Source organism: Lontra canadensis, unplaced genomic scaffold (genome assembly GCF_010015895.1).
Source record: "Lontra canadensis isolate GAN:19392208 unplaced genomic scaffold, GSC_riverotter_1.0 scaffold30, whole genome shotgun sequence".
Classification (NCBI taxonomy): Eukaryota; Metazoa; Chordata; class Mammalia; order Carnivora; family Mustelidae; genus Lontra; species Lontra canadensis.
Window position 1 is genome coordinate 16,649,122 of NW_022631024.1, and position 14,742 is coordinate 16,663,863.

Sequence of the window (14,742 nt, forward strand, 5' to 3'; positions counted from 1 at the left end):
CGGCGAGGCGGCGGGGCCCCAGGCCTGGGCGGCGGCTCGTCCCTGCCGCCCGCGCGCCCCCAGGCCCGCCCCGCCCGCGGCCCGCGCTCACCTGCTTTCTCGAGCTTGCCGGACATTTCCGGGCTGCGCCGGAGGCCGAGGCCGCCGCTCATGGGGCCCGGGCCCGGCCGCTGCGGGGCCACAGGCCGGCGCGGCCGCCGCTCCCCTCGGCCCTGGCTCGCCGCGCCTCAGACCCGCGCCGGCATGGCGGGCTCCGCGGGCCGCGGCCTGTGCGCTCGGCCAGCGGCGCTCCCGCCCGCCCGGGGCCGCTGCTCCCGCCGCCAGCCGCCAGCCGCCAGCCGCCGCCGCTCCGCCTCCTCCTCCTCCTCCGCCGCCGCCGCCGCCGCTTCCCCGGGGCCCGCGAGCCGGCCGCAGCGCCGCCGCCGCCCGCCTCGGCCACCTCGGCCGCGGCCAGAGCGCCACCTGCCGGGCGCCCGCCACGCCGCCGCGAGCCCAGCGCCCCCTGCCGGCCCGGAGCCGACCGGGAGCCCGCCGCCCCTCCTGCCCCCGGTCTGGGACGCAGCGCCCCCTGCCGGCCCGGAGTCTCCACGCCGGGGCGAGGGACTGACCCGCACCAGCACCCGTGCCCTCCTTGCTGCCTACACCGAGGCCCGAGATGGACCCCGACCAGGACTCAGTGGCCTCTGCCTGTGGAACATGATCATCTCACCGAAGGCACAGCTCTCCCTGCCAACCCAGAGCGTCCAAGTCAGGGCTTGGGTCTAACATCCCTGCCCCCATCACGCAGGACTCAGAGTCCTCTGCAGGACGAAAGCTCCTCGTCAGAGCCTGGGAATGACGCCCCCAACCAGATCGCAGCCCCCTCTCAGCCCCCTCTCAGCCCCCTCTCAGCCCGACCCTGCTACCCGAGACACAGCACTCCCTGCTGGCCTGGAGTCTCTAAGCCAGGGTGGGGGACCAACATCCCCAACCCAGAGTTCTGTGTCCTCCCTTGCCCAGAGCCTGGCACGCCCCCCTGACATGGGACACACTGCCCCTTTCCAAACTCTACCTCCGTACCAGGACCTATGATTGACTCCACCTGGGATACAGAGCCCCATGCTGGCCCACACCCTGCCAAGTCGTAGGACCAATCTCCCCTCCCATCACCTGGGACTCAGCAGCTCACCTGGCCAAGCCTAGGCTTGACCCACTCCACACTCACTGTTCCCTGCCGTCTCAGGGGCTCCAGGCCCTCCCCTGCTCTTCCCCATCTGACACTCAGCACAGCCTGAGGTCAGGAGCCACCTGCACCGGTCTGGGCCTGACCCCACCCAGGACTCATTGTCCCCAAATGCTCAGAGTCTCCATCCACGCCAAGGCTTGGGCCCAGCTCACTAGGATAAACGACCCCTGCCTGCCCCACGCATTTGACCCCCAGATGGTGACTTTGATGCATCGTCCAGTCCGAAGCCCTGGTGTGGACCTTTTTTGGCATGGTTATTAGTTAAGTAAAATTCACTGATTCAAGAACCGGGGATCCTAGTAGGGCTAGGCATTGTGTTGGGTGCTGTGTGTCCTATGAAAGTAAGCATGGGCCATTCTTTCCTCCAAAGAGTTCAAACTTGGGGCATCAAAGTTAAGTCATATAATGCAAGTATATCTTAGTAACAAATGTTAGTGACACAAGGGATGTTCGTATGTGGGACACTCCTCTTCCCCCTGCTCACTGTCCCTGGCCCAAAGTGGAATCCAAAGAAGGAACACAAAACCAACTCAGCGAGTTTTCTCCCCATCCCCCTGCCGCCCCCGCCACATAGGTAAATTAAATAATCCGGTGATGGGGACAGGATTTAAGCAAGGTGCAGGGAGAAGGAGGAGGGTAGCTGACGTTGTAAGAGATCCCTATTTCTATCTCCCTGCCTACTCTGGTGGGCTTACTGATTCTGTCCCTGAAGGCAACCACATTTCTAGAGTTGTCAGTTTCGGCCCTTGGGGGGTCAAAGGCAAAGTCAAAGACTGACAAATTCATTTCTCTTTTCGAGCTGATGAACAACTGCTCTGAGCCAGAGTGGCACCAACCAGCTCCCCTTGCTGCCGCATCGCCAGGCAAAACTGGCCCTTGGCCCCACACCCACCTCCCCGACACTCCCAGAGCCGCTCTGATCCTTCTAGGGTTCTGAGCTGAGACTGGCCAGGATTTCAGGCCCCAAATCCTAGGTGCAAAGTAGAAAATGAGACTGAATAAATAAGTAGGCCCAGTCAGGGGTTCAACGAGCGTAAAACCAAATCTGTCCAGTAAATCATGACATATCCAGTGGCAAGGGGGATCTTCCAAACAACAGGTTTCTCTACGGATGGACCTCGCCTAACAAAGATGATTCGTCAAAGGTACGGGTGGTTACAACAGAAGACACACAGGGTCCTGATGCGAGCAAACTCCAGAAGCCCACCTCTACCCACCTGGGGGCCTTCTCCCACGCTGCCCTTCCTGCCTGGTGTGTTCTCTCTCCACTCTGCCCGGATGCTTCCTACTCACCTTTCCCTTCTGCACCTGTCATTTCTACGGGGACCCCTTCCAGCCACTCCCAACAGGGCCAGCTCTCTACATCGGTCAGAATGCCTGATTTGGGGGTCGGAAACCCAGCTCAGGGAGCAAAAGGGAGTTTGTGGGAAGTTAGAACTGGCAAAGCAGGGAAGGACCCACACGGCTACCTCTAGGCTCTGGAACCATGGCCTTGCTCCTCTGGGTTGGCTCTCTTCCCTGGGGGAAGTCTCTCCCGTGAAAGAAAGGCCCTTCCCTGGGGGGGGGGTCTCTCTCCATACAATGGCCCAGCTGGGCACCTGGCAGATTCATCCTGGGCCATCCTGGGCCAATGACCGCAGGGGAGGGGGTAGAATACGTAAACCGGCCAGACCTGGGGACAGCCCAAGTGCAAGAAAGCTCCCACTGGGTGCTGTAGAACCAACATCAGGAGAGGGGAAGGATGGGGGTGGTGCTCAAAGCAGTACTGGGGCGGGGGGTTGGAGGGAGGAGACACGCTGACGGGCAAAGCCCGCAGATGACCATCTTGCCGTCTCAGGTGGCTGAGAGGCTTGCCGCATCCCATGTTTCTCCTCCACACACCATACCTCGCAGGAGTTCTCCAGTTTCTGGGACCTGTTTAATGCCTGGCCCCTTTAGGACACTGAATCCGCGCAGGTGCGGGCAGGCTCATTTGTACCCATGGGATTTTAATTCACAGAGGTGACTTGGTGGTGACAAGGGGAGGTCGAGGCCATTGGAAGAAAGTGTTCCTCGTGTTTCCCAAGAGGAGGGGCCTAGCCCCCCAGGCAGGGCCGCGTGTGGAGCACCCAGAGGGTCAGGGGGCAGAAGCAGCGGTGTGGTGGGGGGAGGGAGTTTAGGCCCAAGCCTTTATTGTGTTTTCTTCAGGAAAGGCAAGGCAGGGCCGAGTCGACAGTTCGAGGTTGAGTAAGCCCAGCGGGCTCTGGGAAATAGGGGGTTCAGTCGCTTGGTCCTAGGACGATTTAGGGCAGGGGAAATCCTGGCTGGGTGTGTGAGAGGTGCGGAAAGGCGTGCCCCCTTTCCCATCTCTGAGAACTGGCTGGGAGGGCAGTCTCTCCCAGGCCAGTAGATTTTTGAGATGTCAAAACATTAGACAAAGAACATGAAAAAACATCGTTGGCCCAGGGACCATATATGGCTCACGTGCCGAGAGCCTGGCTAAGGCAGAGCCCTTCCGAAAGGGTCACATTCCCATCTTGGGGACTCCAGACAAGCTTCAGCCATTGGGACAACAGGAATTCAGGGAGACTGAGGCAGAAAACAGGCAAAGGGGGGCTGCTGGCTCCAGGGCTCAGCCGGGATGGTTGGCAATCCATTCGTGGGGACCTAGGACGGAGGTGATCATTTCACTGCATCTTGACTGCCGGTCAAGGGAGGAGACGGAGCGCATGGTGGGAGGAGTGATGGTAGCAAGGGCTGCCTGGGGCTGGTGTGGGCTCCAGCTCTGCCCTGATGCTCACAGGAATCCTGGGAGGCTAGAGGTGTAGATCAGCGAGTGTTTGTTTACAGGGTACAGGTACCCATTTAATCATGGCTTCGCAAACAGAGGAATTTACTGAAAAGCACGGGGGGGGCGTCTCATGGGTGGGAATGAAGGGCAGGAAGTACCCCACTCCCACAGTCACTTATCCACCCCCCCATCCCTTCCTCTCCCACCTCAGGCTGTGGACAGACCCGACTCCAGTTAGGGGCCCACCCCGGGTCCAGTCAGGACGGGCAGGCTGGTGGGGTTCCACGGTACAAACACATCTGCTAGGGTCTACTTTTGTGGGCCCAGTTCTCTGTCTTCTATGGTGATTATTAACCATCCCCTCGGCTGAGTGAGTAACACAAAGACCCATTTCTAGTAAGCGGTCAGCCTGCTCCAACTCTTGTTTTTACCACTGGGCTACAACCTCCTGAACCCGCTTACCTGGGTATTTCGCACAGTGCTCTGTCTTTGTTCAGTTCCATCCCATGGCATCCCATCCCATGCTGTACCCTCCTTCCCATCCCATCTGACACCATGTCATCCCATCTCATGCCATACCATCCTTCCCTTCCCATCTGATGCCATGCCATGCCATGCCAAGCCATCCCATGGCATCCATCTGATGCCATGCCATGCTGACCTATGCCATGCCATCCCAGAGAGTATATGTCCTCAGTGTGCTGGGCCTCACGAGGAAAACGGAGATGAACAAGACTGGGGCTCTGGTCTTTGGGAGCTTTGAGGGAATTGGGGCTGGGGGACTCTCAGGTCCCAGCTGGCTTCCCATGAGACTGGCTATGACAAACGTTCCAGCAGGCAGTGCCCACCACTCTGTCTGGGTGCAGGAGTATTCATGCCAATTTGGAGCACTAGGAAAGTTCAAATGGAAGAGACAAATATTTTAGTAACTTTAAAGGATCCGTGATTTTGTTTTCATTGAGATTTTCTGATTATCTGTTCATATGAGCATGAGGGTCCCACGCTCCCTCATGCCCCAGGACTCCAAAGAGTTTAATCCTGATCTGGTGTCAGAGCTCAGGGAACTGGGGAAATGGCCGCAGACAGACATCCTCAGAAAGGTGGGGACAGATGTCTGATCATTACTCCACATCTCAATGGGCATCTCCCAGGCTGACCTCGGCAGAGCAGACACCAACTGGCTTCATGCTACCTTTGGCTTTTTCTCTCACCAGTGGGGATTCGGGCCAGTTAACGGAATTTCTGCTCTCAGTGCTCAAAAGCTGGTCTGAAACAGATGCATTTTCTCTGAGGACATGTAAGGTAACCACAGCCTTGAGAATCGCTTTAAAATGGGACGGTGGAGCCTACAGCTGAAGCCTGCCAGTGTGGCGCCTGGCTGCTGGCATTTCCTTAAACAATTTGGCGAATGTTACAGATGGCCTGTTGAATGAGGAAATTGTGCAAGAAATGTAGTAAACAGTTATTAGCAAACAGCCCAGGCACAGGCTCGCGCGTACACTCACGTGCATCTCTCCTGCCCCCTAGTGAACGTTTAGAATTCTAAACTCCATTTGCTTAAAGTCCTTTTTAAAAAAAACAATCTACTATCATTTTACGAGTCTTTAAATGTTAATCATAGAAAATTACGTGTCATCATTTAAAAGATAACAGAGACAAATAAAACAAAAGCGAAAGTCTCCCCTTCACTCAGGAGAGGGAACAGTTTTAGTGTATATCCTTCCAGACTTTTCCCTTTGAAAAATACCTCCACACGCACATTTGTGGTTTTTTGCACAAATGGGGTTATCTGGTGCATCTCAGTGTGCATGACAGAGGCTAGCTAAATGCTTGCCAGGCCCATTTTCTGGGCACACAGCCGCACGAGCTCTCCCAGCCTCCCCCTGCAGGTAGGGGTAGCCTCATGTCCAAACTCCAGGCAGTGGAAAGCGGTAGAAATAATGATTGCCACAGCCATGCCCAGCCCATAAAAATCTCCCACACCTGATCCTCTGGTCTTTCTTCTCTTTCTGACAGTGACAATGAAAGGGTAAGGGGCCCTGAACTGCGACACAGTGCTGCCCCTGCCCACAGACCTGCGTAGGATTGAAGGATTATGACATGAGCCGGAGACAAAGCTGAGATGAATTTGCCTTAGTAGCGAGCCTACCTTGTGCCATGCAGTCCACGACTTGCATTTTTCATTAAATTATATACATATAGATATATTGAACACTTTTCATGCCCATACAGATGAATCTATCAGATGCTTTTGTTCTTAAAGTAGGGTCCACACCCAACATGGTGCCCAACGTGGGGCTTGAGGCTTGAACTCACGACCCTGAGATCGTGACCCAAGCTGAAATCAAGAGTCAGACATCTAACCCGCTGAGCCACCCAGGTGCCCCTCTCTGATACTTTTTAACAGCTCCAACATACATTCAGTTGTGTGGATGTGTCAAAATGCATTTAACCACTCCCTTCTTGATGGGCACTTATGTTGTTTCCACTTTTCAAAAACTCATAAACTGTGATGAATATCAAGGTTGGTATAGCTTGTGTGCATTCATGCTAGTATTTCTGGAGGGCGAGCTCTTATTTCTTATCATTTTTGATAAGGATCTGGGAACACAACAACCTGGGCACTGGAGAAAGATCTGGAATAATTACATTTGGTTATGGCATGCATTTGGAGAGGTAATAGAGTGTAGTGCTTAAAATCTTTGGAGAAAGAAACAACCATGTCCAAGTTCTGGTCCTGCTACTTGCTAAGCAACCTTGTACAAGTCACTTAACCTCTCCAGGCCTCAGTTTACTCATCTGTGGAATGGGGGTAGCACTAGGACCTGCCTTATATTGATGTCGCCATCTGTAAAACAGGGATAAGAAAATAAGGATACGAGTACTTACTTCATAAGGTGATCGAGGTTAAACAGCGAGGGAAGGAAGAAACAACAATGATCCTTGAGGGCTGGATAGGAATGGGATGAGCCTTACAAACGTCCCAGCGTAATGCCTGGAGACAGTTTCCAGGCTGCCTTGCAGGGAGGGGGTACCCGGGCAGAGCGTGGGTCCAGGAGACAGAGCTGTGAGTCTGAGGCGTCCAAAGCAGCCAGACTTCCCAGGACAGAGTGCCAGAGCGAGGAGGTACGGGAGAGCTTCGGGCCGCCTCTCTAAAGCATGGTGTGGGCTGAGAGCACGGTACTATGCCTTGTAAGGCCACCTGTTCCAGAGGAAGAGGATGGAAAGGGCATAGTCCCCCAGACCCACTTTTTCCTTCCCAACTCACCAGCTCAGGCCCCGTCTCCTTCCCAGGGGAGCTCTGCTAGCTGGGCTCCCTCCATCTGGAAGGAAAGAGAGGAGTAGGAATGGAGAAGAGGCAGTGCTGTTGACCGCTCGGAGCTCGGAACCCTCCTCTCCTGCCTCTGGGATGATTCTCAGGACGGAGGGTGGACCCTCCCTCCATTCTTCCACCTGTTTCCCAAAATGAGCCCACCTGCTGCTGTCTACACCGGCTCATTACTGAATCACGAAGTACCTTCAAACTCAGTGGCGTAAACCTGTGAGTTTTGTGGGCCAGGAAGCGTTCTCCCAGGCACCCCACGCCTGCCCCTAGCACCACCAGCCAGGGTGGAGCGAGAGGGTTCTCGGGCAAGTTGGCTTTTTCCAGCACGCACTGGGGCCTCTGTGGCCCTTGGCCTCTCTCTTTCTCCTGTAACCTCTTCTCTGTTTCCAGGGCTCGTCTCATTCCCCAGGGCTTCTCCGCATGGCTTGGGTTTCTCACAGCATAGGGTCTTCTGAAAGATGCCCTATGGACATGGCAGCTGGCCTCCGAGAGACGGGAAGCAGAAGTTATGGGGCCAGTGGAGGACATCCCCCACCCCGCCGCCCCCGCCTCGGCACAAAGGAGAACCACTGCTCTCATCTTCAACCTCCGCTCTCCTTCACCAAAAACGTTGAGGCTCGTGCGGGACCTTCTGGGCAGCCTCAACCACTTGGGTTCTCCTGATGCGCTAGGTCTCCTGCTACCACTGGACCTTTGCATATTCTGTTCCTTTTGCCGAGGACACTCTTCCCCCATCCTTCCCTACCTCTGTCCTTGTCCAGATGGCCCTTCTCACCCTTTAGGTCTCACTTGAAATGAAATCCACCACTTCCTAGCTTATCACTCAGCTAAAACAATATTTTATCAAACAAAATAGAATTTGTGCATGGTAAACTGCATCCCTTTGAAGTGTACAATGTGATGGGTTTTGACAGATGTACATACCCGTGAAATCACCACCAACCATCAAGGTATAGAACATTTCCACATTTCCATCACTTCCAAAGGTTTTCTTGTGTCCTGGCCATGGGTCCATTCGTCTACCACAAGCCCCAGGCAACCACTTTTTTGCTTCCTGTTACTCTAGATTCCTTAGTATTTTCTGGGATTTCTAAAAAAGATTTTATTTATTTATTTTAGAGATAGGGAGAGGGAGGGAGAGAGAAAGCTGGGAGGAGCAGAGGGAAAGGGACATGCAAAATCCAAGCTGAGTGCAGACCCTGATGCAGGACTTAATCCCACGACCCTGAGCTCATGACCTGACTTGAAACCAAGAGTTGGATGCTTAACCGACTGACCCACCCAGGTACCCCTTTTCTGGAATATTATATAATGGAATCATATGGTGTGTACTTCTTGGCACTATCTCGATGTTATAATTTCCTGTTTGCTTTTGGGGTCAGCATGTCAGACACACAGGGAGAGTGTCTCGTGTGAATCTGCACAATGCCCAAGGCCCGGCATGTGATAGGTGCTCAGTGAAAACTCATTGAGGAAACCAACATGACCATGGACTCTGGGAGTGTCTCTGGGGCAAGAGCTATTTGAATCAGGGAGATCTTTGTTCTCTGTAGCCAGCCAAAAGGGCAGGGAGCTTGCTGACACAAAATTATCTTCTGGGATACCTCTGTTTTAGGGGGTCTAGTGAACACCTACCCTCTCTGGCACCCCACTGAGCAGGGAGCCAGACATAGGGCTTGATCCCAGGACCCCAGGATCATGACCCGAGCTAAGTCAGACACTTAACCAACTGAGCTGCCCAGGCGTCCCAATTTCCCTCCTTTTTAGGGTTGAATAATATTCTAGTGTGCGTGCATGTGTGTACCTCCCGTTTTGCTTATCCGTCCGTTCTTTGAAGGACATCTGGGTTACTTCCACTGTTTGGGTGTTGTGAATAGTGCTGCTTTGAACACAGATGTACAAATCTCTCTCCAAGATCCTGCTTTTGATTCTTGAGCGTATACAGACGGTTCCCTACTTATGATGGTTTGACTCACTGTTTTTTTACTTTACCATGCTGTGAAAGCAGGGCGCGTTCAGTAGAGAGCCATGCTTTGAATTTTGAATTTTGATCTTTTCCTGGGCCAGCGATATGTAGCGCGATGCTTTCTCATCGTGATGCTGGGCAGGGGCAGCTCCCAGTCAGCCCCGAAATCATGACAGTCAGCAGCTGGTAACAAGAACCACCATTCCGTACCCACGCAATCGTTCTGCTCTTCACTTTCAGTACGCTTTTCTGGACACTATACGAAATCGTCAACATTTTACTATAAAACAGGCCCCGTGTTAGATGATTTTGCCCAACTGTAGGCTCACATAAGCATTTGGAGCACGTTAAAGGCAGGCCGGGCTAAGCTATGATGTCTGGGAGGGGAGGTGTATCACACGCATTTTCGTCTTGCAATATTTTCAACTTACGTGTGTTTATCAGAGTGTGACCCCAGCATAAGGTGAGGAAGACCTGTATACCCAGAAGTGGAATGGCTGAATCTCATGGAAATTTTACAGACACTTGTTTGAGGAGCCGCCATATTACCTCCCACAGTGGCTGGACCAGGTTTCCATTCCCACCGCAGGGCATGGGAGTTCCAATTTCTCCACATCTTGGCCAATACTGGTTATTTTCTGTGTTGTTGTTTTTTTTTAAGTTTTAGTTTATTTATTTGACAGAGAGAGACAGGGAGAGCAGGAGCACAAGCAACGGGAGTGGGAGAGGGAGAAGCAGGCTTCCCACCAAGCAGGGAGCTCCATGTGGGGCTCGATCCCAGGACCCTGTGATCATGACCTGAGCTGAAGGCAGATGCTTAATGACTGAGCCACCCAGGTGCCCCTGGTAATAGCCATTTTAATGGGTATGAGGGAAAGTCACCTTCTGAGGATTGACTTTATCCCTCTCCAAACTCTCCTCCTGAGACACCCTGGTCTCCAAGCCATACAGATCTCAATGCTGGGAAACCTCAGCTCTGTCCGCTCAGAGATCCCACAGCCTGGGAGTCCCTGGTGCAAACCTGAAGCAGTTTTGGTGTTTTAATGTCAAATGCATATTCACTCAATAGGTACGTCTTGCTGGGTTGGGCTTGGACGCGCGGTGGTCCCTGGCAACCCCAGCTCATGTAAGGAAGTCCATGGGGCCATCTTGTTCTGCTGGATAATGAGGAGTGAGCCAAGAATAAGCCTGTTGCTGGCTCTACTTGGCACCATCCTTGCTCTCCTCTCTTCTTCCATCTGTGTTTAATTTTCTGCTATCTTATCTTATTTTATGAAACCCGTGAGCCATTCTTAATTGAGGTTATTTTTTTTTCCTGCCCAGAACAAGGCAGGGTAAAAATAAATAAATGCAAAAATTGAAAAAAGAATGGTCTGTGGATATAATTAGCAGGAGTCTCTTCTTCAAACTGACTTCATCAAAATACTATTCTACAAAGTCTCAGAGATGTAACAGCCGTTAGCCTTCCTACTCTCGCCCCCTCCCCCAAGTGGGTGGCATCGGGATCTGCTCTCCCCAGCAGCCCCTGCTCCTCTCTTGTCTGCACAGCAAGGTCTTCCCAAGGACACGCTGGGAGTGTGAGGCATGACGACACCCACCATCACCAGGCAGCCCTGTGGAGGCCCGTGGGAATTCCGGCCCCCATCTTTCTCTCCTTCCCTCCTGTCGGTGAACTGGCAGTGCTGTCCAGGGATCCCTGCCAGCCTGGCTTTCTTTTCTGCTTCTGGCTCCTATCTGCCTCTCCGTTCTAGTCCTCTGGTACCTGCTTGGCCCCCTCCACACACCCCTGAAACATCTTTATCACCCTTTTCATTTAGCAAATGAACACCTCTTTGTTGTAAAAAAATTTTTTTTTTCAGTTAACAGAGGTTAGAAGGAGAAAGGAAAAAGGAAACACCACTCTAAATCCTGCAATTTCTGCTATAACCATTGTTAATTTTTTGGCAGATAAGCCTTTCAGACCAGTTTCCCAAAGGAAAACCCTTTGGACATGAGCCCTGTGAGAAGCTCCGTAGGGGAAAATGGGGATTCCATAGTCAAAAGTCCCCAGGAAGAGCTGCATTTTGCTCGCCAAAGATCATAGCTCACCAGCAGGGTAAAGTTGCCAAATTCAGCATTTTTTTTTAAAGATTTTATTTATGTATTTGACAGAGAAATCACAAGTAGGCAGAGAGGCAGGCAGAGAGAGAGAGAGAAGCAGGCTTCCCACTGAGCAGAGAGCCTGATGCGGGGGTTCGATCCCAGGACCCTGAGATCGTGACATGCGCTGAAGGCAGAGGCTTAATCCACTGAGCCACCCAGGCGCCCCTCAGCTTTGTTTTATTTTTATTTTTATTTTTATTTTTAAAATATTTTATTTATTTTATAAGTAGGCAGAGAGGCAGGCAGAGAGAGAGAGAGAGAGGAGGAAGCAGGCTCCCTGCTGAGCAGAGAGCAGAGAGCCCAACGCGGGACTCGATCCCAGGACCCTGAGATCATGACCTGAGCTGAAGGCAGAGGCTTTAACCCACTGAGCCACCCAGGCGCCCCTCAGCTTTGTCTTAACCAGTTTCCACCTTAAAGCCCTTCAGAGGGTCCCCCAGGAACACAGTTTGGAAAACACTATTTCAGGGTCTCTCCTCTAATTGGTCTCACCCACATGTACAAATGCACTCTTTAAAAAAAAAAAAGTTTGACAAAAAAAAGCAGATTCTACTAAATAGATTTTTTTTCCTATTCTATGTGTTATGGGCATATAGAGCCATATAATCAATGCAGTTTTAAAATTAATTTTTGATAGATAGCACATATGACTAGAGAACCCAGAGATAGATCCCCGAGAGTATGACCAACCCATGCTCAGCAAAAACACAGAAGAATTGAGAGAAGGAAAGAGCCTCTTTAACAAAAGTTCTTGGAGCAACCGGTCACCTGCAGGCAAAAATATGAAGGCCTTAAGTCTCACCGCTTATACAAAAATGAGCTTGCAATAGGTCAGACTTAAATGTAAAAGTGTAACAGTTGAAGGGGAAAGAGGGAAAAAAGCACTTGCTCTAAAAGCTCTTTTAAGAGATTGAAAAGACCAGCTACAGTCACAAACCACGTATCTGATAAATGACTAGTATCTAGAATATACACAGTATTCTCCACACTCAACATTAGCAAAAGAACAAGCAACCCATGGTTGCTGCAAAAGGAATGTCTGTATCTTGACTGTGTCAATGTCAATATCATGGTTAAGATGTTGCAAAACAATATGGTTTTGCAAGATGTTACCTTTGGGTAGAGGGTACTAGGCATCTCTTCCTATTTTTCTTACAACTGCATGTGAATCTACAACGATCTCAAAATAAGACTTTTTTTTAAATCCCTAAAGTATTTAGACCCATGGAAAGTAGGTTTCCCACCCTCCCTGGGAGAACCACCATTATCAGTTTCCGCATCTTTGTTTATAAAAGTTGTGCCATCTTTCCCTGGGTGCGCATTTCATCGGACCCATTCCATATTGTTAGAGTTTACATCTTTTCTAATTGTCATCGTTAGGAGCCACGTTATTGTGAGCATCCTGGTGTATGTATCTTTGTCAGAAGTGACATTTCTGGGTCAGGAAATATGCATATATGAAATGTTGATACATGTTGCCATATTGTTCTCGAGAAAGAGTGTATCAATTTACCTTTCCCTGACAGGTTCATCCTCTGGCTCTAACAATCCTTTTCTCTCTTCCTTCATCCACACTTTAAGTGAAGAAAGGGCACAGCCAGTGAAAATCCTGGATAACCTAACCTCTATATTACATACAGTCCAGGCTGTCAGAATGAGAAACAAAGACACACCTTATTTACCAAATTCCTGAGAGGCAAATACATCAACTCATCACCTAGACTGCCTTTTTTTTTTTTTTAAGAACAAAAAGTCAATGCTTTAGACATAAAAAAAGATCAGCCTTTCCTAGTTTTGAGATGACATTTCCTTTAATCTTTATCTGAGAAGCTTTCTTGAAATCCTTTCTATCCTCAGTTTTGCTGCTCTGAAAAAGAAACCATGCAATCTCTCATTTCCTAGATGGGAAAAAATGATTTTTTCCTTCGTCCACCACACGCAGAACAGCAGAATAAGGAAACCCTACAGTTAGGGCCAGAGGAAGCATCAGCTGGGTGACAGAGGACTTCCTTCTGACCACTGACTCCCTATGTTGTCACTTACAGGTCGGATGGCTTGGGCCAAGTTATTTAAATACTCTTAAACCTGTGTCCTTGAATGTATAATCAGTATAAAAATAGTGACTGCTCGCGCGAGACAGGGAGAAAATATTTATACTCTAGTTCAATGCCTTTGCAGGAAAGGCCAGACAAAGGGAAGCTAAAAGGAGGTGATTGGCAGAGTACAACCTGGTCAAGGGAAAAGCCGGACTGGAAGACGGAGCTCCCGACTCCTACCCATGGCCGTCTAAGCCACTGTCACCGAAGTTGCTCTGAGCCTGCTAACTTGTTACAAAGTTGAGGGAGGGAAAGTCACTTGGTTGAGTGAACACTGGAGGGATGCCATAGCACGGTGAATCATGATGTCATGATGTCACGCTATGGTTTTGCCGGTGTATCGATACAAAGGTTGCTTCTAGACAGACCAAGCAGGCAGGAGCAGTTCTAGACAAATGGCTCCAATTCCCCATGTCCCCCCCCCCCCCGGAATGACTGTAACTTCTCAGAGTCTGGCTTTGCTACCAAATGTAGCAAAACATTTCTGCAAAACGCACACACCAGAATCTGCACTCATAGCTTTTTTCCTTTAATTAAAATAGCTTTTATTGCTCTTCTTCATATTACAAAATCTGTAACACTTTCATGGTAGAAATAAATGTAAAAATACAAATAAGCAGAAAAAAGGGGGGGGCAACCAAAGAAGCCACAATCCTCTCCCACAGCTCTGAACTAGGAAAACAGCTAAGTACATTTTGAGAAAAGAAGACATCTCAGAGAATTCTCTGGGGTTTTGAAAACAACAAATAAAAGTCAGCCTGTTTGGGACCTTCTCTGGGCCCGCACTGTATTCAAATTATCATAGCGAAACCCCACGACGGTCCCCACCCAGGTCCACCTGTCATCAGAGTCCCGGCCACAACCACTCTGCTGTTCTAGTGACCAGCAAGCCTACCACCCCTCTTGTCCTGCAGTTTATCTTGGCTTTATTTTATTTCTAGATTGTTTTTAAGGTTTAACAGACATACAATAAAGCAGGATAATCTTTTTTTTTTTAAGAACTTTATTTATTTATTTGACAGAGAGAGAGATCACAAGTAGGCAGAGAGGCAGGCAGAGAGGGGAAGCAGGCTCCCTGCTGAGCAGAGAGCCTAATACAGGGCTCGATCCCAGGACCCTGAGATCATGACCTGAGCTGAAGGCAGAGGCCTAACCCACTGAGCCACCCAGGCGCCCCTAAAGCAGGATAATCTTAAGTGTACAGCTTGATGAAATTTT

General features: G+C 50.8%; 1 protein-coding gene across 5 annotated transcripts in view; it reads right to left on the bottom strand.

The window, feature by feature from the left end:
• The window catches only part of RAPGEF1 (Rap guanine nucleotide exchange factor 1), a 132,300-nt gene extending 131,988 nt beyond the window's left edge, over positions 1 to 312 (bottom strand). For 3 of the 5 annotated variants that reach the window (XM_032866122.1, XM_032866119.1, XM_032866117.1), the window contains exon 1: positions 92 to 312. In XM_032866122.1, the coding sequence (XP_032722013.1) occupies positions 92 to 152 (61 nt within the window). In that variant the 5' untranslated portion in view covers positions 153 to 312. The remainder of the gene's footprint in view (positions 1 to 91) is intronic. The other 2 variants (XM_032866128.1, XM_032866126.1) reach the window with 1 other exon arrangement.
• Positions 313 to 14,742: the final 14,430 nt, after the last annotated feature.